We start from the raw sequence: 26,043 nt of genomic DNA on the forward strand, positions 1-26,043 counted from the left end.
TATTCTTGTATAAGGAATAATCCTCAGCTGGTTTTATTAGGGGGTTGGGTTTTCTCCCTCCTGTTTAAAAAAATACATTCAGAAAAAAAAAATCAAAATCAGAAGACTGCACAACCATTTGTTAGTCCCTGTAAAACAAACGTATTTAGAGTTTTCTCTTAGTCTGTCCACTTTTTCTCCAGCCAACCATTACTCAAAGATACGTTCACCTTCTTTCAAGGAGCAGTTATTACTACATTTTTCCATGAAAGCCTGTATCTGCTGTCTTTTCTGATTAACCAGCTAATTGACCCCTTCTATGGGGAGACTTTTTTTTCCATGGTTTTCCCCTGCATGTTTATTCTCAGCACAAGGCATTGATTTTCTTGTGTTTCCACTATCCCAGACAGTTCTGACTTCTTCCCTTCACACTACACTGTAATAAAATAGGACAACTGCTGCAGTATTCTTTCCTTAGAAATGAGAAAGATGTTAACATGGATGGTATTTACCAATAAAATTCATCTCTCTCAACTTTATGCCCTATAAAGTAAGGTTCTAGTAATTTAAGCCTTTGCAAACTGACCATTTACATTGTCTGCAGTCAACATGGATAGAAACTTCCAGAGGGTAATTTATTCCCTGCAAAGATGGGTGCTCAAGGCAGGCACCTGCATAAGATACTGGTTCCTATCTCATCCATTGAATAAACACAGAACCTTGATGATCTGGCAAAAACAAGACACGTATGGTTTGTCAGGGTCAAGGTGCAGGAGATGAGATTTGCCCAGTGTGTCTGAATACCTTTAGGAACTTCTAGTCTTAAAAAACCCCAAACCAGCTGTTCTCATCTAATATGAAATAACCTTCAAGTGAAATGAGTGGTGCTGGATCATTTATCACAGTTTAACATGAAAATTAAAGCAATCACGGAGGAATGAGTTTCGAGTGATTACAGATTTCCCCCCTCCCCCCACCATGTGTGTCCTTTTGGAAAAATTCTCAGAACAATGAGTAGCTTTGGTTGTGCATCATCCAATGATACTCTGCCTATATACTGAAGAAAGATATATTTATTATGGTGATATGATGTTGCTAAGTACTGCTCAAGATCCATGTCTTGCTGTGGAGGGAGAAAAGAAGAAGTTATTTTCTCTCACTCTTAAATCTACTTCAATATACAAATTTTATCCTTTCTTGAATAAATTTTAAAATGTCAACTTTCCCAAAGTTTGAAACTGCAAGCATTCTAAAGCAATGATATACGTAGAGATATCAAACTAGTGATAAATATCAGCTCACCTACAAATAGCTTCCTGCTAGAGCTATATAGCTATGTTGAACAAGAAAGCATCAGTAGATTTGGGAATTAAAGTTCCTAATGAATCTGGTAAACTTATTCTAAACATAAGTTTATTTCTACTTTTGCAGAATAATATAAACTTGCGCAGATGAGAAGTACGTGAGGTAGGTTGAGTGATTTTTATTTGCCATATGCATTTACTGCATTGGATTTTCTTGATGGCATCTTTCTTCTGCCCCTCACTAAAGCAGGTGTTGCAAACCTAAAAGCATCCCAAACCAGCAGGATCCCACTTATCCCATGCCTGCCTATGCTGTTGTCAAAGCATTTCCTAATCTCCATCCCTGTTGCCTTTTGACAGGTGTATGCAAGATGAGAACTAAGGCAAGGAAAATATCTTCCACGTAATATTAGTGGGTGGAACTTTTGCACCATTTGACTAAAGGGAACTCTTTACTTTTAGGCCAGCAAGCAAGAAATATAATAGTTTTAGGATGTAGAGTTTTCAAAAGTTTAACTTGCTTTGACAATTGAATTGTTGTACCACAGTATGGAAATACTGAGGGAACTCTTGGTCTTTTATTGGAATAAGATGTGGTTCATGACAGTGATCTGTATATAGATTATGGCATGAGAAAAAACTATTTGGAATTAATCTGATACTATGAGGGGAATCAGATGGGACTCAACAGGGTGAGAGATGCCTCCAGTTGTCTCTCCAAAATGGCTTCTGCATTTTTAACTTGTGGTGAGCTGTTTTTTAAGTTAGTACTTTATCCCCAGGAAAACCAAATTGCTAGGAAACCTGAATTTATGATGAGCCAATCTAAAGATCATGTAGTCTCAGCCCACTGGAACCATGTTTATTATCCCTAAGTAGCTATTCAGGCTTTCTGCTATTCAGAAATAAATGAGCATTTCTATCTGTTTGTGTGCAGAATTTATGAAGCATAGAGGAAAAGTCCCAGGTCACAACATTATTTACTTAGTGCTGAAAGGGGAGTTACCTGGCAGCAAAGAAGAGCTGTGACATGACATGTTCTTAATATTCCTCTCTTCCCATCCTTGTTACATCCCCTGCAGTGCCATGGGAGAAGCTCTCATACCCATTCTGGGAAAAAAGCTCATATGGGTGCCTCCCTAGAGTGCCTGTACATTAATGCCCACATCATGGGGAACAAACAGGAGGAATTAGGGCTATGATCTCACTGGAATCACAAAAATGTGATGGGATTGTACATACAACTGAAGAATTATGATGGATGGAGACAGACTTTTTGGAAAGGGTGGCAAGAAGGGTGAATTTTGCTGTATGTGAGGGAGCAGCAGTGATGGATGGAGCTCTGCTATGGGATAGGTGATGAAAGGGCTGAGAGCCTGTGGGTCTGGACAAACCAACACAGGCAGTGATGTGGGTGTCTGTTACAAACTGCCTGGTCAGAAAGAAGTGCATGAGATCTTCTTCAGACAACTGCAAAAAGCCTCATGTTCACTGGTCCATGGGGAATTAGAATCATGGTGATATCTTCTGGTGTGCGTTGACTGAGCAGATGATGATGGGAGCTGCTTTGCTCATGTCACACTTACAAACAAGGAAGGGCCATTCGGGGATCTGAGGCTGGGAGCAACCTTGGTTGCAGTGATTATGATGACTGGAGTTCAAAAGCTGGAGAGGAGGGAACAAGGCAAAAATAGGATTATAAACCTGGACTACAGCAGAGCAGGCTTTGGCCTTTTTCAGAGATCTGCTTGGAAGAATGCCATGCAATATATCCCTGGAGAAAAGAGGGGTCAGAGAGAGCTGGTTCATTGCCAGGGATCACTTTCTCCGTCCTCAAGGGTGGTTCATACTAATGAGCAGGAAATCAAGCAGAAGCAGTAGGAGGCCTGCATGGATAAACAAGGAGCTCCTGACTCAACTCAGACATTAAAAGGAAACATGCAGGAGGGGGAAGAAGAGATTTCAATGACATTTATGAGAAAAATCATCAAACACCAACAGTCTCAGTTTCCTAAAGAAAACCTGGTAGGGGACAGGACAAGGAATTTTAGTTAAAGAGAGCAGAAAAAACAATGCAGTCTATGCATTTCATATGGCATTACCTACAGATCTGAGCAGGTTTAATTCTAACTCGGGACCTATCTGACAGAGGGCAACTTTTACAGAATAAGAGACTTATCATCCATTGGGACAAAAAATGATCTGTGTTGTTGGTATTTTAGATATGTCTCATAATTTTTCCCAGTGCATTTATATGGATATTGAAAGGAAGGAGTGATTGATGTAGAACTGGAGGGTCTTCATATCTTTGGCAAGTAAGACAAAGCAGGCCATCAGTCCTCTGATTGCATTTTGTACAGTGGATATTTTCCAGCTCAGTGCTTAACCATTAACTTCTCAAGGTAAAATGACTGCTCAGTGCATTGAATATATTGAACATTGTAGAAAGACATAGGAACCTTTAAATGGGCAAGAGTGGGTCATCCATCACTCCAGCCAATGGTGTGTCTATTCCAAATTCTGGCTGCCTGAAATTCAACTGGAAGGAGTTCATCAGCCCGGTGGTAAATAAGTTGGCTGTGCACAAACACAAATCAAAAGTGCTGTGAGGGCAGAGGTGATGGAATAATGGTAAATAGCATCTAAAAAAGTTCTAAAAATTTGCATTACTAAGTCTGTATTCTCAAAGTGCTCTTTTTTCCCCCACTTCTTAAAATATAGAACATAATGTCTACTACTTCACTGATGCCTGGGGCCAGAAACCTATGGAGAGAATCTCATACTCAAAATATAAAAACATATCTTCATTTTGCAAAGTTTCTGACCAGACACAGAGAAAAATAGCAAATATATTCAATAAAAAATACATATACTTTAGCACTTCCCTGATCTGCAAGGAAAATTTACGGACTTCAGTTTAAAAGATGGCGTAGAAGACTTTCTTGAACTATAAAACTTTATAAAGAGGATTTTTATATGTTGGTGAAGAGATAATCACTTTTGTTTCATATAAATATATATGCCTATATATACACACACACGATGATGTATGAAGGTGATATAGTTAGGTAGTATTACAGTAAGGAGAAGTGATCAATGCACCACAAAAACATAGAGTTGTGTGCTAATGGGTTTTTGATGTTGCTGGAAAAAACCCAGGAGTGATAATATTAGCCAGATGATTCAAAACATGTAGTAAAAATAACACTAATAAAAGGTCAAAACTTTGCAAAAGGAGCATTGAAAAGCTCTTGGAAAGAGTTCTGGGACTCTCAAGGCATCAGCTGACTCTTGGGGATTATCAAGATGGATCAGTCTTACCCATTCTTGAGTACGTGAAATGAGTAAGGTATCTTTGCTGTCCACATTCACTGTGTATTTTTTAAGGTCAAATATAAACAGAAAATGTTAGGGGACCACAGAAACTTGTCCTCCAAAACAGATTTCAGAGCTTCCCGACTTCAAAATTGTTATTAGCAGCAACATTTACCATGCTGCAAATCAGTGTTCCATCCACTGTATTCCTTACTTTCAGACTTACTGTGTCCAGAGCTGGTAGAGAAATTCCTCTCATAGCCATAGATATTTAGACTTCCCAAAATTAATAATTTGAGGTCTGCAGTATACCTCTAATGTGCTCAATGTTTTTATGATTTTTTTTCAGCAGCTAATTCACATAAAGGCTCACACCTTTCAACCACTCTGATTTATCAGACACTGCCATTAAATTATTAAATCTATAGAGGTTAACATGTGATGCGGACTAATGCCAGAATCTACCAAACTATAAAACAATGAACGAACTAATTGGAATTGCTGGAGTAGATGCTATGCTATCTTTACACTAAAAATAATCCAAACCCTAGCTCAAGAGCACAATCTTAGAATAATATAAAGCTATTGTGTAGTGAGTATACTTTTATCCCTGTTACAGTGTTTTATTACAGTCCTCCTTTAGGTGGCATTTGTTTGAATTATTTGACAGTCAATATGAAGAGAGATAAGGGGCTGAAAGTATTCCTAAAGTATTTTCTTGCAAAAATACTTTACTCAAAATATTACTCTCCTCTGGTGTCTGTCTTTATCTGGTGAATTTAAAATTTCACATTTTATATTATTTTAATTAATTTATAGAAAGCTTTTTGATACACTAAAATATAACGAAAATTCTCACAATGTTACAATACTAAACCTAATTTTAAAGGGTATTATATTTTTAGTGTTTTTAAATCACATTGGTCTAAAACAAATATGCAATGAGACATCTGTCTAATCATGTTCTTATAGTTACAGACAAAAAAAGAGAAAATAATCCTCATGACTCCAACTGCTTTTCTTACAAAATATCCTCTAGTTTGAAGAGAAATAATGAAACTATACATAAAGCTAGTTTTAATGGGATTTTGAAAATTTTTGTATTCTTACTGAGGCAATTGACTATCAAAGCCAAATCCTGAAAATGTGCATTGTTCAGTAAATGTGTATTTTATTCACAGTAGGATGGTGTGAAAAATATCAGCCATGGAAAATAACAGTCAGAGTCAGCAGAGATCTTATTACAATGTCAAAACAAAACATCTTTCATGTAAATTATGCTAGCAACAAAATATAAATTATGACCACAGAAGTGAATGAAGAAACTCTTAATCAATTAATATTGAATATAGATTTCTTTGTTTCTGTTCTAGCAGCATACAACTTTAATAAAGGCTATTACTAGCCTTAAATTGGCATGTGGTTACCAGTCCACTGGTTCTGGAATAAATAAGCTCCAGAAGATTACCCCTGATGTTTGAAATTCAGTTTGGGTATTTCAGGAAGGGAACTGACTTGGATCCTTCACCTCAAAAGTCTTATATTTATTCTTGCAAGTTGCAGAACAATTTGAAGTAATCAGCGTGATAAAAGCAGTGAAATCTCATTTTCCTGAAAGCTTTTACTGTTCTTATTGCAGTATGTTAGTCAGGTGTTCTTAGTCCAGTGTGTTTTGAAGTTAAATTGTAAATTGGAAGGTTTTCAGGTAGAGTCTAAGAATGTCTGCACAGGGCCATAGTAGGATATGCTCTTTTTGATGACCCTTGTAAATACCAGACATGCAATTAATGCATAGAAACTCATAAAAGCTGCAGATTCAATTAGTGAAGTCCCAAAATCAATTATAGAATAATATTTTTTTTTCCTTTTTAAAAAACTTATGGCCTACTTTCACCCTTTCCATTGCTTTCAGGTAAGTCTTATGCCAACAACCTTAGCAACCTCAAAGCTATCATAATTAATAAAACAAATTTGAAAAATCTGTTTCATATTGCTTCCTCAAACTGCTAAGTTTCTGTCCCCCTCAGTGACCTGAAATTTCTGACTGATAGATTCCAAACCCTGCATAGTGATTACTTATGATTTCATATGAATAACTTAGAACTAGAAAGAGATATTGTACCTCAAACAGGGTGTAAAATCGTGTTAAATGTTTGTGTCTAGTTCTGGCAAATTTATAAGATACAAGGCTATATGCCTGTATAGCTCTGATGGAGAAACAAAATATTTTTCATATTTTGGAGGGCTTTAAACTTGTATGAATATTATTTTCCCTGTCATTCCAAGGACTCTGCTTTGTAACTAGGCAACCATGCTATAGAGAGCAGCATTACAGTATAATTTTTTTAATTCTCTAAAAGTGATATAGTTATTTGTCCACATTGCTCTCTAAATTTTTCTATAATGGTGCAAAAACAGACAAACCATGGGTTTGTGCCTTTGTACTATATTGCTTTTATTGATTATATTTACCTATATTGTGGGTGATCCTCAGAGTTTATTTCTGCCTTCATTCCTCGTTAGCAATTACCACTCTTTCTTTTTTCCACTTTGTGGGAGTGGATCCAAACCAAAAATATGATCAATTGTTCCTCTGTCCCAATGATTCCTTTGTGCAGGACACTGTGGAGCTCAGTTTAGTCATTACTCCTTTTCATCTATGAGGTCATGACTGTTTTAAGCTGTCTTGGCACCAGTGGCACCGCAACTCTTAACTTGGTGATTTCTCATCTAAACAGTACTAAGGCCTTTGATTTTTCCCACTGTGTGGGACAAAACTGAGATTTAAGTGAGAATTTCTGTGCCATATTTATTGCAAAAGGTAAAGATACTGTCAGGCTTCTAATAATAGAATTTGTATCTGTTCCTCTACCTTACGAATTTCATTATCAAGCGGTCAACCAAAAATTGAAGAGGATTAATCAGAAGCAGAGGACAGCAGGGTTTTGCAGATAATGTCCCTAGTGGGAAGGGCAGAGTGGGATGAACCTGGATGTATGGAATTTTGGAATGGTATGAATGTAATATTAAAGATACTTCTGGCACTGCTGTCTCTTCCTTGTCTTGGACCAATATAGATCCCCCAAAGCTAATACCAAGAAGCCTCCACTGAGAAGTATGGCTGCCCACTTATTTTGGTAGATGGGCTTGGGATGAGTATGATTTAACTTTGCACTGTGCACCCTTATGAAAAAGCCTATCCCGAGATTAAATCCAAAGTGTTATTTTTGACATTAAAAATGTGACGTGACTGGTGGCATGAATCTTAATTACAAGAGAATCAAATTATACTGAATTACACTGAAATGCAATACACAAATTGTGATGGATATTTAGCCTTGTGCTTCAGGGTTTATACACACCTTTGTTCAGACAGGGAGGGGATTGCATTTGGGTTTGTGTGTGTGTGTGCAGAATATCTCCCCTTTGCTATCCTGGGGCTCCTCTGAAATGTGGCATTGGAACTGATAGAGACAGGGTACTGGATCTGGAGTCTAATCCAGCACACCAGTTGCTGATTTCCTACTCCCCCAACTCTGCTTTATAAAGAAGAGGTATCAGCAGTGCTGTTCTGTAAGTCTTCACATGCACACACACCGCCCTCCCCTCCCCCCGCCCCACCCTGCTCCAATAAAATCAATGTAATGTGGCAATAAGATTTATAGCAGCTGCTTGAGATTAGTCCCTGATAAGCTTATCCCACTGTTTCTATGGAGGAACCTTCTAATTTTTAGCACCAGCAAAATATTAGTTTGCATGAAAGTATTGAATAAACAGTGCTTTAACCACCATACAGTAATAACACTATGAAACAATGAAAGGACAGCTATCCAAGGAGCCAATTTATTGTACTAAGGAGACATAGGTAAGTGCACAGAAATTTGTACTAGATGCATGAGGTGGATTTAGTTGAGTTCATAATGGAAATTTAGGTAATATGTTATGTACTTCTTTTCAATTTGCAGGCATGCATTCAGAAAACTGATTGGTAGATACCAGAAAACTAATCCTACTGTTTCCTTAAGTACAGCAAGGGAACAAGAGCAAGTATTCTTTACCCTGAAGGCTTTCTGAGAATCATCCTATATTTGTAAAATTGGTTAAAGTACACATTTTTACATATTACTGTATCCAAGGTTGCCAACTCACATGCTTAGTTTTAATCTTACGATATTTTATGATTTTTTTTCCTTGTAACCATTATTTCTCAATAAATGAGATTGCCTAAAAGCTCTGATATCGCTAAATGTAACTTTCCAGCCCTCAGGCTTGGAGATGAAACCTTGAAAGCATTAACTGAGAGTTCTTTAAAAGTTTAGAGAGCAGCAAGGAAACAAATTATAATGTACAACTTTTTAAAATCTTGTTTTAAAGTCAGTCTCATGATGTGTTGGACTCTGATCCATCATTTCTGAATTTTTGAGCTGATGAGAGCTGCATGCTGCAGAGTATAGACACAAAGAATCTGAGTTAATGGCTTGTGTCTAGGTTTTCTTTACTGTAAGTCTTCATTCACACACAATTTTTTTTGGATTTTGGTAGAAAATTTGTATGTATCAGACCATGGGATCTTAAATTCTTCCAGTCAGATATTTTAGCAATCTCTGTGGTCTTTTGACCACATACAGTTTCACTGGTCCAAAAGTCATTTTTATAATGTAAGTAATAGCCTTAGTAAACTTCACAGAGCTTCCTAGGGGCTCTTTCATCTTTCCATGTAAAACTGTATCTTCATTTAAATAAAGCAAGACACTTTGATTTGAATTCAGTGACAAATCATTCCAGTTTGCCCAGATATGTCTAGACTTGAAATGTCTGCAGTCTTATTACTACTGTACATTTTATCTCCTTTGCAAGCAAGGTTGCAAGTATGTTCAAATGAAAGAACAAAAAGGTGAAGAAAAATTTATCAGTCCATAGAGGACTTAACCCAATGCTTACAAAGGAGTAACAGCAAGCTGGGAGTGAGATAACAGTGCAAGCCTGAGCAACTGACAAGAGATTGGGAATCTCTTTTGGCAGAATAAGCTGCCTCAAATCACGGTGAGGAATGAGGATAAAATTGCATATGATGGTGTGCACCAAAGGCAGAGTGAGGATTCAACAGTTCAGGGATAAAACCATCATGAGCAATTGGCTCATGGGTCAGACACAAAGGGTTACAGTAAATGGGGTGACACCAGACTGGTGACCTGTCACTAGATGGGTTCCACAGGGATCCATCCTTGGCTCTGTGCTCTTCAACATCTTCATAAACAACGTGGATGCAGGACTTGGAGAGACGCTAAGCAAGTTTGCAAATGATACAAAACTGGGAGGAGCTGTTGACTCTCTTAAAGGCAGAGAAGCCCTGCAGAGAAACCTCAACAAATAAGAGGGCTGGGCAATCCCCAGCTGTTTGAAGTTTAACAAATAAATATAAGTGCTGGATTCTGCACATGGGATGGGGAAACCCTGGATATACAGACGGAATGGGGAATAAGATGCTGGAAAGCAGTGCCATGGAAAGGGGCCCGGGGTTCCTGCTTGATGGCAAGTTGAACATGAGTCAGCAGTGCCCCAGCAGCCAGAAGGGCCAGCCTTGTCCTGGGGGGGTATCAGGAACAGCATCAGCAGCTGGGCAAGGGGGTTGTCCGCTCTGCTCAGCACTGGGGTGGCCTCACCTTCAGTGCTGGGGGCAGTTTTTGGACTCTGCAATATAAGAAAGATATGAAGCTGTTAGAGAGTGTCCAAAGGAGGGCAACAAAGATGGTGAAGGGCCTTGAGGGGAAGCGCCATTGCAGTTACAACTTCCATGTGAGCGGAAGAGGAGGGGCAGACACTGATGTCTTCTCTGTGGTGACAGTGACAGGACCTGAGGGAATGGCCTGAAGTTGTATCAGGGCAGGTTTGGGTTGGATGTTATTACCCAGAGGGGGTGAAAAGGTTCTTCACCCAGAGGGGTGTTGGGCACTGGGACAGGCTCCCCAGGGAAGTGGTCGCAGCACCAAGCCTGACAGGGTTCAAGGAGCATTTGGAAAATACTGTTGGACACATGGTATGACTCTTAAAGATGGTCCTGCACAGGGTCAGGAGTTGGACTTGATGATCCTTGTGGGTCCCTTCCAACCCAGCATATTTTGTGATTTGGTATAACTACTTCTTTTAACACAGCTGACAAGACCACAGATCCCTGTTCCTTTCTGTTTACTCTGGTGAATGGTGCAAGCTTACCTTAACACAGACACTACCTGAGATATCTAATTCAGGAGCACAAGCAGTGGTGCAGAGATGAAGACCCACCCTTATACTCTCCCACTCCTCCCCCCAAAAAATCAAAACACAATCCAAACAACCAGTCAGACCTTAGATGGACAGAATTGCCCTTGGAAAATGCTTGCAGTCAGTTTCCACTGACTTCATAGGGACCCGAGAGAACTGTAGTTGTAAGGTGACTTTCAGGTAAGCAGAGTTTGTTCCTCTCAAATGCAAACGTCTTAAGCAGGAAGTTGATGGGTGTAGTCATGATCCCTACAGTGTGATTCTAATTCATCTTCCTACTTCAATGGCTTTTTGACAATTTGGCCATTCATCTGGCGGAGACATTAGAGAAGTGGGCCCTGGAGGACAGCCAGCATTATGGAGTTGGCCTGATGGATAACCAGAATAATTATTCAAGTGGATGGTCTGATACAACTAAATATGTATTTTTAATTTTATATGTTTGAAAACCTCCAATCTTCTGACATGTTTTCAAACTGTGCTAAGCCAAACGAGTCTTGAGGAATTGTTAAACCAGATGTCATGCATCTCTCTCTCTCAGATGCATTTCCTGAGGCAGTCTGAGAACACTGGGTTCTCAATGACTGGGGCAGACTTGGCTTGGAATTTCATGGGCATCTGATTTATTTCCCCTGAGTGTATGTTGTGCTCTTTTTAAGAGGGACCTCTTGGAGGAAGGGGATGTTGTTCCGTCCCTTAGGGGCACTGAGTGTCCTCAAAAAGAGAAGGCTCAGGAGACTGTAGGATGGACTGAGAAGGTAAGTTATAGAAGGGGGTCTGGACATCATGCATGGTTTGGTTTAGAAGATGACAACAAAGATGATAGAACAGGCCAGCAGGCTTTGGAGGAATTTCTAGAGGACTAAAGCAGACAAAGCAGAATTTGCAGCCGATCAGAAATCTGTAAAGTTATCTGCAATCATGGACTTCAAAATACACTGGACTTGTAAGAACTCTGTAGAAAATTCTATTTCTCTTTATGTCTTCTTTTGTCTCCGCTTTAAAAAGCTAAGATTTTAGGTTTTAGCTTTCGTTCAGACAAAACTTTTATTTCTGAGCATAATGCAGACATGCAATAACCTAACTTTGAAAGAATCATTCAGGGGAAAAAAGTGCTTTGGCATATTGTAAACAAATAGTTGTACTAATCTCAACAGAGAAATACAAGAAGCCTTTAATAGGACATTTATATCATCTTAAAACCACTCATAAGGTACTCACTGGACTGATTTAAATCCATAGTCACAAAAGTATTTCATGGAACATAAAGTGAGCAGCCCCTTTCCTCACCCCTTCCTTACTACTCCGCTGCAAATAAAAGGAAAAATCTCATTTAGCTCTGTGTTCCTTGCTGCATGAAGCCAGCAAGTGTCTTGACAGTTTCACTGATATTATTCTGGCTGCTAAGCTCCAACGTAGTTCTAAACCTCAGCCATTTTATGAGGCCAGCACTGATTTGAAAATACCAGTGCCTGACGTTTACATGGAACAAGTCCTGATTTCTTGAATTTGACTAAAATTCCATTCACCTGCAGCTACAGAAACTAAAGCGATAGGTTGGGCAGTGGGAATTTATGTGTTGATGAATGACAATTTTTCCACTGGCTTTGTGGAAATCGTGCTGTGTTTCTTTTTTGCAAGAGCTAGGAATATCTGCTAAGTATGTTACTGCTTTTTCATGAAACAGAATCACGTTTAATTCCTTTATTATTGCATTTGGATGTAAAACGTTTTTCTGTAGAAGATCTGGGTGCACATTACAAAATTTAGATCAGAATTAGGCAACCATTTCTGTGACAACCCCCACATAGCACCAAAATAGCTACTCTGAAAAGGAGTGATATGAGGCACATGATTAAATGTCAGTGAATTCTAAAGACTGTTTCTACTAGGGAGCACAAAGAAAGTGATCTTGCATTGTGCTCTAAAATGTCTCTACCCTGTAAGCTGATCTGCACAGACTGATGGTTCTTATGCTGTGCATTGGCTCATTGACTCTCTTTTGACTCCAGAAGGTGTGCATGTCCATTTGTGTGATCAAGGTGCATGATCTAGGCTGAAACAGCCTGTCCTGGGGGATGCTCTGCAGCCCATCTCCTTGCTTTCAACTTCAGGGTGTAGCATGCTGCAAAGGGGGAAGGGTGAAACAGGTCTGAGATAATGAGCATGGAGACAAAACAGTTATAAATTTCACCCAGACTAGAACTGGTAGCCAAAGAAGCGAGTACAGGTGTGAAACTCTCTTGTCAGTGTTTCTTAATGATCTGGGCAAACAGAGTTCTGTTAGCAGAAAACATGGCATGAGTGCCTTTGCATGCAGATTACCCAGGCATGTGACAGGCCACTTGCTGATGGATATTGAAAGGCCAGTTTTCTATTTCCTCCTAACTGAAAGCATTAGGCTTGTACATTGTAGTAAGTAAATAGTTTTCTAAATGTTCTGTATTTACAGAATACCTTTCATCAACTGCAGTACATTTCTAAAAATTGCACACACTTTCCTAAGAAAATTCAGTGAACTTTATGGCATGTTATCATCCCTTCCAGCTTTGCAGTCCCCAATGGTCTTTCCATACATCATATTCCCAAGACAGTTATTCTCCAGTATTTGTTAAGACACAGTAGGGACTCATTTTCTGCCCAAGAAGCTCTACAGAGCCTGAACAAAAATCAAAATCCTTAGTGACACTCACCAGTGGTCACTTGAATAAACGGAAGTTCTTGAGCATGCAAGACTCCTTATCATGTTACTCAGTATGCTGAGCAAGATCTTTCTGTACTTTAGACTATAGACAGATTTGCAGTCTTCTGCCTGGAGAAAACAGCATTCTTAATGCAAGCCACATGAAATAGTTGCCTGTACACACCTTGCAAACACAGATTTACACTGAGAACAACCCCTGATGCACAGAGTGGCTGTTCTGTTGGTGCTGCAGTCAGGAACAGCAGCTGCAGTGTGCTGTAATTTACCTTAGCTAAGAGTAATTCCTCGTTGCCTGAGACCACACATATAATTCACAGGCCTACATGTATTAAACCTTCAATTAAGATCAAAAGAACACATTGTAGTGGATAAAATATGGGGTGTGATCTTTCAAAGTACAGTCTGGAAATTTTAAGACTAAAAGTGCTGAAGTTAGTTTCTTCAGATACTCAGGCAACTTTGTATAAGCTGCTTGGTTTTTAGAAGTAACTAGCAATATCTTTCTCATTTCTGAATGTTTAGTATTACTGACAAGTAGGCCACCTATGTGCAAGTGCCTAAATATGGACTGAGAAAACTAGGTTTTAGCACCCAGATACAAATGCTGCGTCTGTGACGTTTCTGTTCATTGTGAAAATCTGCTTTTTTTTCTTTTTTTTCTCTCTCTCCTCTGACTGTAAGCTATTTTGCACTTGTGAAATTGCTTTTTCCCCTCTTTGCTCTGATGGTTTTATATACTTCCCGGGAAAATCCACAAAAGTTTAGGGTATTTCTTGAGTTTGGACCATGATGTCCCATTCCAACAGGGAAAACAAAACAAATATTTTGTGTTCATATACAGACAAGCTGGCAAATTTTTAATCCATAACTAATATATGAATCTGCTACTGGGTAGTAATAATAATAATAATAAACTTTAAACGTCAGACCACAAAAGAAACCCAAAGGCTTCCTCCCCCAATATGATTCTACTATAACAATCTTCCCCTTGGTTTTGATGATGTCTTAATAAAAATGTGAATATGCCTCTAATTTTTAAAATTCAATACATGTTTGATCATAGTAGTCATAGATAGTACTAGAAAGACTTCAGTGGTAGTACTGTTTTTTAAAATTTTATTAATTTAAAAATGCATACTTTGATCACTTTCTCTGAAGTTGCCACAAAATTTTCATTCTGCAGTTGGTTTTGGTTAAAGTACGAAAAAAAAGCCCTGGTGGCAGGATTCAGATTTGCCTTTGAGAAAGAAGGTGGATGCAGTTTTCCACAGTTTTCCTTTTATTGTAAATAAATTTTAAGCACATTTAATTGCACATTAGCATTTCAAATTTCTTTTTCTCTGATTCATCTTTATATATTTTATGATTTGTGAAATCATATTTATTCAAACAACACTTAAACACATGCTTAACTTTGTGATTGTTTCAAGTTATATTTTAGACTAAGTGATGCCATGAATAAGCCTCATTATATGCATGTCTAAGATTTTCTTGAATTGGGTCCATTTGTCAGTAAAAGATCAACTGTAGATAATAGTTCTTTTCATATTCTGATTTGAATATTTCATACATATCCATTCCAGAAAAGTGAATCCTTTTTTATAAAGATAATTTTATTTTAAAGTAACTAATGCATTAGTATTGAATAATTTGTATTATTCATTGAAGTAGAAAATGTTACTATCTTCATGTTATCTAAGGTCCTTTTCCTTACCTCGATCTCATCTGTGTATTGCAACATAGGCAAATACTCTATTTAATGGTGTTTTTTTAAAGCTACAGGTTCAATATACTGCAAAACTTTTCAGTTCATAATAGCAACCAGTAGTTTTTGTTAACTGTCTTTATAACAGATCTGCTCATATAGGTTTGACTACAAATGTCTGGCTTCAGCAGAATTGTTGCATCAGTTGAAATATTCTTGCTTATATTGATCTATGCAATTCAGTATCCTTTAGGCTTCTAGATTTGTTTCCTAGCTGACAAGAAAGAAAATCTTATCTGCTATTTAGATTTTCAACCATCTATGATCTTATTTTGCACTTGTATGTGACATAGCATGTCCACCACACTAAATTATTCAGCAAAATTGAAAACATGAAGGGCTCAGCAGTCTGTATGGGTCAATGAAAAAATAGGCCTGAAAAAAACTCTGTTTGACACAGGTGGCAAAAATGACATGTAGAAGCTGGTGCATAGATTCATGGTAAGCAGAGGGACTTCTTGATAATGCTGTAAATGTAGACATGGAGAAAGTCTGTAGCAATTAAAGTGTTCTTATATAGAATTGTATAGTGTTGGTAAGCACCAGGATATAGAAATGGATTCTAAAAAATGCATGTTTCAAAGGCTCAAGGCTGAAAAAAAGAATGTAACAGTCTAGAATACAAGTACCCAGAGTACTACAGGACTTACTACATGAGAATCATAACCAATTATCTTTAGAAATAACATTCAGTAGGTAGCAGATCACAATGGCAAAATATCTTCCTTTGAAACTTTGCATCACCAGCTATGTATTAACACGTCCCTACTCAATGGATTTTATTATCACATTTCTCTACACACACATTGTTGCCATTTGGATATGAGTAATACCAAGCACTGCAGAAAAATCATAGAAACTTCAGCTCTTATCTAAAAAAACCATTCCAACTTGATGAATTTTAAACCATTTTGAAGATGAGACACAGCACTTTAAAGTATCTTTTAAAAGATTCGAAATCATTAAAAACCCTACTTGACTAGTCTTAAAAAAACTATAGTGATGAGTTTTTAATTCACTGAGAGAAAAACTTGTGAGACCTACAGAAGTATTAAAATATTATGTCTTTGTTTTAGGATTCTACCTGTCTTTATTTAAATTATCCAGGATCAAATTTGATGCATCTTGTAAATGACAAGAGATACTATTGGTCCAGCTGCAGGGCTAAAATTTTGTGCTGTGTGGTATCCAGGAAAGCGCAACGCATCTTCCTCTGGGGATTATTTAGTGCTTCCGAAGGAAAAATTAAAAACCTTAAAAACTCAGGAACAAAAAAAAGTGTTTCTTTATGTCAGTTGTAAAGATATATACAATGCATCTTCATAGCATATTCTCTAGGACCAAAACCAACAGGGTCTTTAAAAAATTAAGTCTTTACAGTAATTGGTTTTACAGATTACTTGGTTTTAAAGTTTAGATAGTATAACATTCCTGTCTGTATATGTACATATGTCTGCCATTTCCTTCAGAACACGGAGGATTATAAAATGATACAGGCTTTCTTCTCTAAAAATGCCTATGAAACTGCCATACTATATGAAGTTACGGCTTTTACTGGCCCACAGTCTACACAAGGATATCTTGAATTACACAAAGCATTAGTATTAAGTATCCTAATTTGATTACTTTGGCCAGGAATAATAAAAAGGTAATAGTACATAGTAACAAAGCATACCCAAAAAGCCGTATTTACTATGCTATTCTGAAAAAAAAGGTGTAAAAAGCCAGGTACGAATTCAGCCAGGAACTGACGTCAGATTCGTACTTTAAGATTAGGAATGTTCATGTTCAATCATTATTTGTTACTGAGATACTGAGTACATGTTGGTTTGCTGTCTCTGGCTGTCTGTTCCCATTCAGCGTTTACACGTACCTTTGTCACATTCAAATGGGTTTTACTTCACCTGACTTCCCACTGCAGTAACTGAAAGGTATAAATGTATGTCCAAGAGCTCAGTCATGACACAGTCTAGCTGATGTTCCTGCAAATGAAGATAAAACACCAAAATATTATTTCAATGCACAGTTGATGGCTTCAAAGCCAGTCCAAACTACATATATCAACTCTCACTCTTGAAACAGAACAACGCCCACCACTTCACTTCTTTGGGTAGGCAAATTTTAATCTTTTACTATGAGACTGACAGTTTTGTATCCAGTTGCTATGACAGCAGAAGCCAAAGAACCATGAACCAAAGTTCACTCTCATACCCCAGTCTCCTTCCCTGTGTGTGATTCTCACGTTGCACAGCTCCAAAGGGTTACCAGTATTTAGCACAGTAGGAAGGACACTTGTCCAGGTTCTCTTTTCATGTCTCACATCTGGGAGTAAGACTCCTGTGATATTGCTATTAATGGACCTCCAGGGTGTTGGCTAGTCCAAGAGTATCTCCACAGGCATTCTAGAAAATTTGCAGTGTTGCAATTGCTTCTGCCTAGGAAAACAAAAATATAAAAGTAACTATAAACACAGCAATACTACATGTATCTATTTGGAAAGCCAAAGAAAGAGGAGATAATTTCAGCTTCATTTCAAATGTTAATGACTTTCGTAAAGGCCTATCATTTTGGGTACACACCCTGTGTTTACTATACTGATGTTTATGTACAATCTTTTTTACCTCTTAGTCTTTGTTTTGCTAGGCAAAACTCTTTCCTTTCATAAGATTGACTCTTTTCTACCTTTAACACTCCTGAACCTGCTCTTGTTTTTCTTAAATGCACTTTTTCAATAAGCTGAGTAAGGCATTTCTGATCAGATGTTATGCTTTCTGCTTTTCTTCATATCTCCACTGGAAATAACTCAGCCAGTATATCCTAGAACCACATTTGTCTTTCCACTGAAAGACTCTGAAACCACAGAAATTCCAGTGACCCCTTAGAATTCCTTCATTTCTCTGGCACTCACCACTATGCTTTAAGGCACTTTTATGTGAGAAGCCTTGGAGCACGAAGTGCTCAAGACAGGAACCTTGTTTGATACAGAGCATATGTGCTTAATTTTATATATGGTGTATCATTTCATCAGATTCAGTTAGCTTTGTACGATCTTGGCCTATCTCCTTAGTCTATAAATAAATAATGACAGATTTATAAATAAGTCAGTTTCTAACCAGCTGAAACTGTGTTATCTTTGTAGCTTTTACCAATGAATAGAGCAGCATGAATGACAGGCACAGGTTCTGCAGTTTTAAAAAAGTCTGGTATCACAATAAATAAATAAATATAGTGCATGTAAGTACCACATAAATATTTTGATGCACTAGCACAAAATATTTCATACGGTGTTTCAGAGTATGCCCAAGCCATTTACATCTGTGCTAGGCCAGCAAGTGCATTTTAGCTGGTAGTTCAATGTTCTCCCAATATAAATAGATGATCAATCATTCTTTGTTGCTATTGTTTTAAAGAATAGTTTGAAACCCAATTCACAGTGAGTGTTAGTACGGCCTGTTCTTTTTGTTCTCCTATCAATACAAGTTTTAACATTAAAAAAGTGCATTGTTTTCATCTGGCTGCAGGAGTACATGTGTTGGGCTCTACTGTAATTTTCTAAGTTCTTGGTTGGTGGGACAGTGCAGGTGCAAGCCTGCAGAAGAGACTGAAAATCTGGAAAGGCATGAAGTAAAGCACATATCAATCTATTCAGAGAACAAACATACAAATTAAAACACTGAAGTGGAGAAAATCCATTCCCATACTGAGAATTATTGTATTACAGTGTAGAGTTTGTGTGGAGATGAATTTGAATTTCACCTGCCTTCCTGTTCTGCTCAGAGAAAACTTTTGGAGACCTAAACTCCAGTGCCTTACTTAAAGCCTGATGCAGGACACAAGTGTAAGGCAATGCATCTGGACTGTTCTTGTGTCAGGACCCCTGGATTTATAATTTCTCCACAAGATGTGTATGAAGAGTGCTTGCACTTTAATTATGTTGCCACGAACCGGCCTTGTCATGTTCCTGTCACAACGAGGACTCCGTTCGTTCAGGTCTCTTTCCTGGCATGGGTAGAGAGGTCACAGGATGGTGCCAAAAGCCAGGCGGTGGATTTCAGCCCGATGCCTGTCCTCGGTCCACCGCTGATGAACACTCAGTGCGAGGGCTGAAAGCCAAAAGGCCCTTCCCCACCCTTGGGGCTGCATGGAACAGTGTGATCGTCGAAGGAAAGAGGGCTCTCTTCTTTCCCAAGTTTTTGCTTGCAAGGCCCAGGGTGCTGGTCCCGGACTGAGGAGGAGTTGCCTCCTACTCACCAGGGCTCCCCTTCCCCTCTCACTCAGCGTGCCGGCCTCTGCCCCGGGGAACTGCAGCCGTGCCCCTCACACCCCGACCCATTGCCGTCCTTCCCCGGCACCGCGGCTCGGGAGGCCCCGCGGGGAGCCCTGGGCTCGGCCCGGCGGCCGCAGCGCCGCCTCGGGCTGGAGCCGGCGATCGGCGCTCGCCCGGGCCGCCGCCCGCGCCCTCCGCTCGCCCACCGGAGCGGACACACCACCGGCGAGAGGAGAAACTCCCCCCGGTACACCCTGCGTTCTCCTGAGCACCCCGCCGCCTCCCTCCTCTGGAGCACTGCAGGGGGGCGGCGGACAGCAGCCGCCTCCCCTCCGGCTCCCGGGGCGCGGGCTGCGGGCAGAGCTCCTGCCGGGCAGCCCCGGCGCCGCTCCGCTCCCGGACCTACCCCGGGAGAGCGCACGGCAGGCGGGGAGCGGGGCGGGGGGGAGCGGGGGGGGAGGGCTGCGCGCAGATGAGCGCTGGTCCTGCGAGATGCTGCACGCCCAGCTCCCTGCCGGAGGGGGGTAGCAGCCGCTGTCTCCGCCGGCTCCTGCTTTTTTGCAAGGGCTGTTGCTGCCGCTGGACGCAACCTTCTCCCGACATGGAGCTGCTGCCGCCGCCGCTGCTGCTGCTGGAGTGAGTGAGTGTGACGGGCAGAGCTAGCCGGCCGCATGGATGGATGTGTTTAGCTTTGTGAAGATTGGGAAGCTCTCCGGGTAGGTGTTTGCCGCCGGCGCCGCTGCTGCTCCGAGAACCGCGGGCGTCCCGCGGCTGCGGACGCTGCCCGTGTCCTGCGGGGGCAGGGAGGGCCGGGGGCAGGGAGGGACGGGGGCTGCCCGGCGTGGGGAGCGCCCGCGCCGCTCCCAACTTCTCTGGCAGCGGGGCGAGGGTCTCGGGGTCGGGGTGGGGCGCTGGGCGCTCGCTGCCCCTAGCACCTGCCCGGGCCGCGCCGATGTCCCTGCGCGGGATGGGTCGTCGCCTTCTCCCTTGCGAAGGGACAATGAACTGCGGCCGCAGTTGGGCGAGAGCCTTGCCCTCCTTGAGACGCTGGCCAGAACGGGCGGCCAGAGTGCTTCTGAAAACGCAAAAGCGGCGACAGGAGCCGGAACCGGGGCGCGGTGGCGGTGTTTGAGGGGTGTGTTGGTGTTCGGGGGGTGGTGGCTGCGGTGCGGGTATCGGTCATCTGCCGGAGCGGGGGGCGAAGTTCCGAGGAGCCAGCAGCGCCTGGCCGGGCGGCGCCGCCGGGGAGGGTCTCGCCCTGCCCCTGGGCTCTGCTCCCGCGGTACGCGCCGCCTCGGGCACGCCGGCTCCCCCAGCAGCCGTATTTTTGGAGAAGTGGTGAAATCGTCGCCGCCTCGCATCGTTTGTGAGCGCTGCCCCTCCGTCGTTTCACACGGCGATGGGTGCAGGGGCGGCAGTGGATTTGGCGTCTCTTATCCCTTGCTTGTCAGGCTCGCAGTTGTCGTTGTTTAAATGAGTGGTTGATTTGTATTATTTTTCTCTATTTCTTTTTTTTCCGAATAAACCTTCTCTTGAATGGCCTCAGAGTTGTGGTCTCAGCCTGTGGACTGTTGCGTTCGCAGCTGGTTGCCAGGCCTTGGAACTGCATAGATAGATCAAGAGGCACAACAGCCCCTGTTACAATGTTCCCACCGTAGTTACGCGTAACTGGAGGTAGCCCTTCGCAGGTACACAGGGGATTGTGCTTTATCTCAGAGATGCCGTATGAAAGTGCTCGAGCCACATTTTTTTTTTTTTTTTTTCAGGGTTCTGGTGTGAATAATCTTCCTAAAGGATTTAGCTTTGATCACTGTAACTAGGAGTGTTTCTAATTCTTATGATTCACTGGTTCCTACACCATAGTTACCATATCCTTTTCTGTTTATGAGGCAGAAATTGGATGTTGTACAAAAGGGAGAAAGGCCTTGTTAAGGAAATACAGAAGGTGGCCTGCTCCAGTGACGGTCAGGTAGGGAGCTTGTCAAAATGACAGATGGTCTGTAAAGAACAAATATTGCATGCCTGGAAGTTACTGAGTGCCACAGGTGCTGGCATTGCCTTTATCCCCCAAAATTCCCACCACTGCACCTGGCTGTGCTTACAGCTCTGCTTGTGGCATGCCAACACAGAACAGCTGCTGTCATTCAAGCACATCATTGTCTCATCCTGCTCACAGCAATTTTACACCATGTGACAGTGACAACACAAGCAGCCCCCTCGGCTTGCCTTGGGTGGTGTTTGTTACTGGCTGGTACCACTAGAGCTGCAGTAGCAGGAACTACAGCAGAAACTTTGAGGCGAGGGAAAATATGCTCACACAGATAAGGAATAGGTCATGTAGTATGATATTTATTTCCAGGTAACTGAATTGCATGACCTTCTCCATTTTTTTGGAAACGGTGCTTTAGAAAAGCTCCCAGGTCTTCATGTCACACTTGATCTAGAATCAAAGGCACAGAAAGGGATGTGCCATTCGAAAATGCTGTTATGTCAGGTGCATGGCAGGTTTTAGATATATATTTTGTAAGCTTGGATCTTGGTGTGTACAAAATCTGTAGCTTTCTGCATACTTGAAGACATAGTTAAGATTTGTATTTAAGTAAAGACAGATCATAGAAATTCTCCAGAAGAACCTGAAAGTTCCTCCTGAAATGAAATTGCAAGTTTCAAAGCTTGTATCTGCCTCTGCTTCATTTAAGGATGTGAAATACTTATGGACTGTGTTTATCTTACAGATTGCAGTAAATTATTTGTGTCCTGAACTACACTTTTTATTTCTAATTTTCTGGTTGTTAAAAGACATAATAGTTTACACAGGACTTGACTTTACTTGCTGTTTCCTAGGTTACAGCCAGGTATCTGTTTCAATTTTATGAGACCTTCATGAAGAAGACAGGTTCCAGTGTAAACCCCATTTTTAGTCCCTTTGTGCATTTGTGTTGGAAAACTAGTTTGCCCAAAAATACCAGTTGTTTTTTGTTAGAAGGAAGGCATTTCTGAAGAAAATATTTAACTGAGAATGTGATTTACAGGCAGATTACGTACAGAAAGTTGTTTTGAACATGGCTGGTGCTGAACTTTTTTTAAATTTTATTTTGTTGGACATTCAGGTGTCCTCATCTTGATTTGCAAGTCTTTTATTACAGTTTTAGTCTGCAGCCTTGATTTTGCAGGCAGTGACACAGCTAAGCTCTGTTTTGCATGACTGCTGGAAGGGATGCTTCCTAAAGTCATTATATGATTTTAATGAGTCTGGTAAGAATTTAAATTTTGTCTCGATCAATTAACATATAACATTTTTTATCTGGAATAAGCTTAAGATGAGGTTTGAAGTCCTAGAAGGTGGCTACTGGATATAAAATTTTACATAGCATATATAATTTTTTATGTTTTAATTATTTATGTGGGTTTTTTTGTGTGATACCTTTGTGCATAGGGTCTTTTAGAGACTCTGCTTCTACAACTGCTTCAACAGTTGTCTATACTTGCTGGGTAAGTGGAAAATATGGGCATAATCTGGAAAAGATTATGTGCAAAAAGGGGAGAGAATGCCAAATTGGTTTTATGACAAATGTGATCTCTGGTAATCTTGTCCTTTCCTTGCCTTTGTAGGTCTGTCAAATTGTGTACTATGCATAAAAATACAGATGCTTCATGATTTTGAAAGACTGGAGATACCCATCAGACATTGAAAACAAAAATACTGTGTATAAATAGTGATCACACTTTCCCAGACATAGCCTCTCCCTGCTCCCGTTTTGGAAATTCACCAATCTAGTAGTGGTCTGGAATAAATGTTTTGGTAGCAATCTTATGGTGTCATTCTCTGGAGGAAAAAATCTCAAACAAACAACCACCTTTTACTGTAGTGAGTTTCCAAGTGTAGAGAATGATTGATAAGCCTTGTTTAATGGATCAGTGCTCTGATGTGAAGCTGTACAAGGCAAGTGAATATTTCTGTAGTGTGGGCTGCGTAAGCATGTATGGTGTGGTAGCATCTGTAGTTTGGGAGGGAGGATTAGTGCCATAGGTAAGGTGCGTAGCTGAGAGTTGAGGTTGGATCAGAAGTCTGTCTTGCCTGGTATTCTCTCTCAGTTGCTTTTAGCAGCTGCTTGGGGAAAGAGTAGAACGAGGACATGTAAAGAGTGGTGATACTTGAGCATAGGTATAAACAGTGGAGGAAGGATGGTGCTGCTGTGCTGAACATGAAACTTTTCAGATCAAGGTAAATCTGAGTAAAGGGCATAGTGTCATATTTCTAGTCAGTACTGGACAGATGAACTATGAAACAATAGGTCAGAATAGTGAATGGAAGTTATCAAGAATTTAAGCCTGTATTCATAGAATATATTTTTGGTTGGACTTTTTTTTTTTTAATGGGGAATGACTGTTTTTGTGATGTCTGCTGAGGTCAGCTCTATTACAGAGCTTTCACAGCAGGAAGTAAAACTTTGATATGAAAAGATGCTTGTCTGGATATCAGCTGAGCGTGACTGAGTGGGGTTGTGACTCTCCAGTGTTGGGATACAAAGTGCCTGTGCCCCTGTTTGTAGCTTTGCAGGATAGCACTAGGGAGAAAATGACATGACTGCCTGCATGAGCGGCTGTCAAGTTCTAAGCTGTGCCAGTACTGCTGAGGTTAGGGTGGACATCTCTGTCCCAAAGTTACACTTGCGGGAGAAGTTCTGAGCTCATGGAGTAATTTGTCACCAGAAAGGAAGTCTCCGGGACATAGGTCTGCAGTATAGGGTAAGAAAGTAGACAGACACCTGTAGACCTTGTTGTAGCTGTTACAAGTATAATTAATGGAGAGTTAACCCCATGTAACAAACAGGAGGATACTGGGAAGATTTGGACCTGCCCTTAACAGCAATGCTAATTTCTCTTATGGGGTAGGTAAATTTGTTTTACCTGGATCTTCACTTTGCTGCTCAAGTTTAGCATTGCTATCCATCATCCTTGAATTTAAATTTAGTCCATTAAAATGGGATGTGAATAGCCATATCATTGCTACCCAGGCCCTTGGAATTGACTTTAAAACAATGACAACAAAACAATCCCATAACTCTGAAAGCTCTTCTTTTCAGAGAACAGTCAAATATGGCTTTTCCCTGTGCTTATGATAAAACTGAGGCTGGGTTTCTAACTGAGAAGGAACTTCCTACCTAGTCCTTTTTCAATGAGGTGGATAAATCTCACATTCTTATCTTTAGCGTTTATCTTTCCATAGCTGGCCATCTCTAGTCAGGTAGACTGACTTGGTACCTGCACAGATGTTTGGACTTTTGGGTTCTTGCTGCTTATAAAAGTGAAAGAAGCCTAAACAGATGTGGAACCTTGCATTTGTTCTCTCCCTTTCCAGCCTTTGTAGCCCTGTGCTCAGTTTTCTTCTCTCCAGATAGTCTTTAGATGTCCTGCCAGACTGCTGTGAGAGGTTCTCTCCTAGATCTGTGCTAAAATGTAGCAGACTAGAAGCTGTGCCCGTATATTCTGAGTACTAAGATCTGTTGTGGTTTTTTTCTTTGTTTGTTTGGGATTTTTTTTTTTGTTTGGTGTTTTTTTTGGGAATAGGGTTGCTTGACTTCATGGTTAAGTTATTTTTATGTGGCCAAGCACATATATGTTTTTAAAGTTCTAAAATTAACCAGTCTATTGTTTGGTATTTTGAGTTTTTCGTTTGTTTGTTTGTTTTTAATTTTTAATTAATTGAAGAATGTTTTGGGATGCTTCTCTGTCTTTATCAGAATAGCACCTTGCTTTATCTGTGATTTTCCTTGCCAAATTTTTATTTTGCTGTAAAATTAAAAAAAAATCTTATCTTAATGGAGAGACAATTGAAACGGTGATTAACTTACTGATGCTGTTTTGCATATGATTTTTGGAACAATTTTTATGAGTACTCTTTGAAATGACAATATCGTAACTTGTAAGTTATTTTCAGTATTTACAAAAGACTCAGTAAGAAAGCCTATGATTATCCTTTTTATGTTCAAAGGAGGTAATTTAATTCCAAAAAGCATTTTATTGTGCTGGATGATAATTCAAATAACCAATAATTCATTTCAGCCTTTTTTCTTGAGAACTGCATTACATTTAGTGGCACATTTGCCTGGTCACATTAATATAGGAGCTTTGCCTTATATTTCATTATTTGTCTGTTTTGTTTTGTTAGCTGACACACATAATAAAGACATATGCTTTAATGTTTGTGATGTTGGTAATGTTGTATGTCACAGTGACTTCAGCAGTTTAGAAATTTATTAAAACCACTCCTTACATTATGAACTCCTGTCAACTTGTCAAGTGGCCAGTGAATGATGATGCAACTCTGCTAAATATATATGTTCTCTATACTGTTTGCCTCGCAATACAGTGCTGAAAAGATGTAACCAGGAACAACATTGTCTCCAGAAATTTTTGAGAAAGCAAAAAAAAAAAGAGAATAAAC

At 40.2% G+C, this 26,043-nt stretch overlaps 1 protein-coding gene and 1 long non-coding RNA gene across 7 annotated transcripts in view; one reads left to right on the forward strand and one right to left on the reverse strand.

Moving 5' to 3' along the window:
- FRMPD4 (FERM and PDZ domain containing 4) overlaps window positions 1-26,043 on the forward strand; it is a 344,070-nt gene that overhangs the window by 17,612 nt on the left and 300,415 nt on the right. The window contains exon 1 of one of the 6 annotated variants that reach the window (XM_048329255.1): window positions 20,077-20,311. The exons of 4 other annotated variants lie outside the window; for them this stretch is intronic. In XM_048329255.1, coding sequence (XP_048185212.1) covers window positions 20,271-20,311 — 41 coding nt within the window. In that variant the 5' untranslated portion in view covers window positions 20,077-20,270. Of the gene's footprint in view, window positions 1-20,076; window positions 20,312-21,539; window positions 21,565-26,043 lie in introns of those variants that run through there. One more of the 6 variants, XM_048329276.1, reaches the window with a different exon arrangement.
- LOC125316838 lies at window positions 14,789-19,638 on the reverse strand. Its single transcript, XR_007199863.1, has 3 exons — window positions 19,274-19,638; window positions 17,540-17,763; window positions 14,789-17,310 (listed from the first exon to the last, which is right to left on the reverse strand). It is a non-coding gene; the product is annotated as an uncharacterized LOC125316838 (long non-coding RNA).

This window comes from Corvus hawaiiensis, chromosome 2, assembly GCF_020740725.1.
Source record: "Corvus hawaiiensis isolate bCorHaw1 chromosome 2, bCorHaw1.pri.cur, whole genome shotgun sequence".
Lineage (NCBI taxonomy): Eukaryota > Metazoa > Chordata > Aves > Passeriformes > Corvidae > Corvus > Corvus hawaiiensis.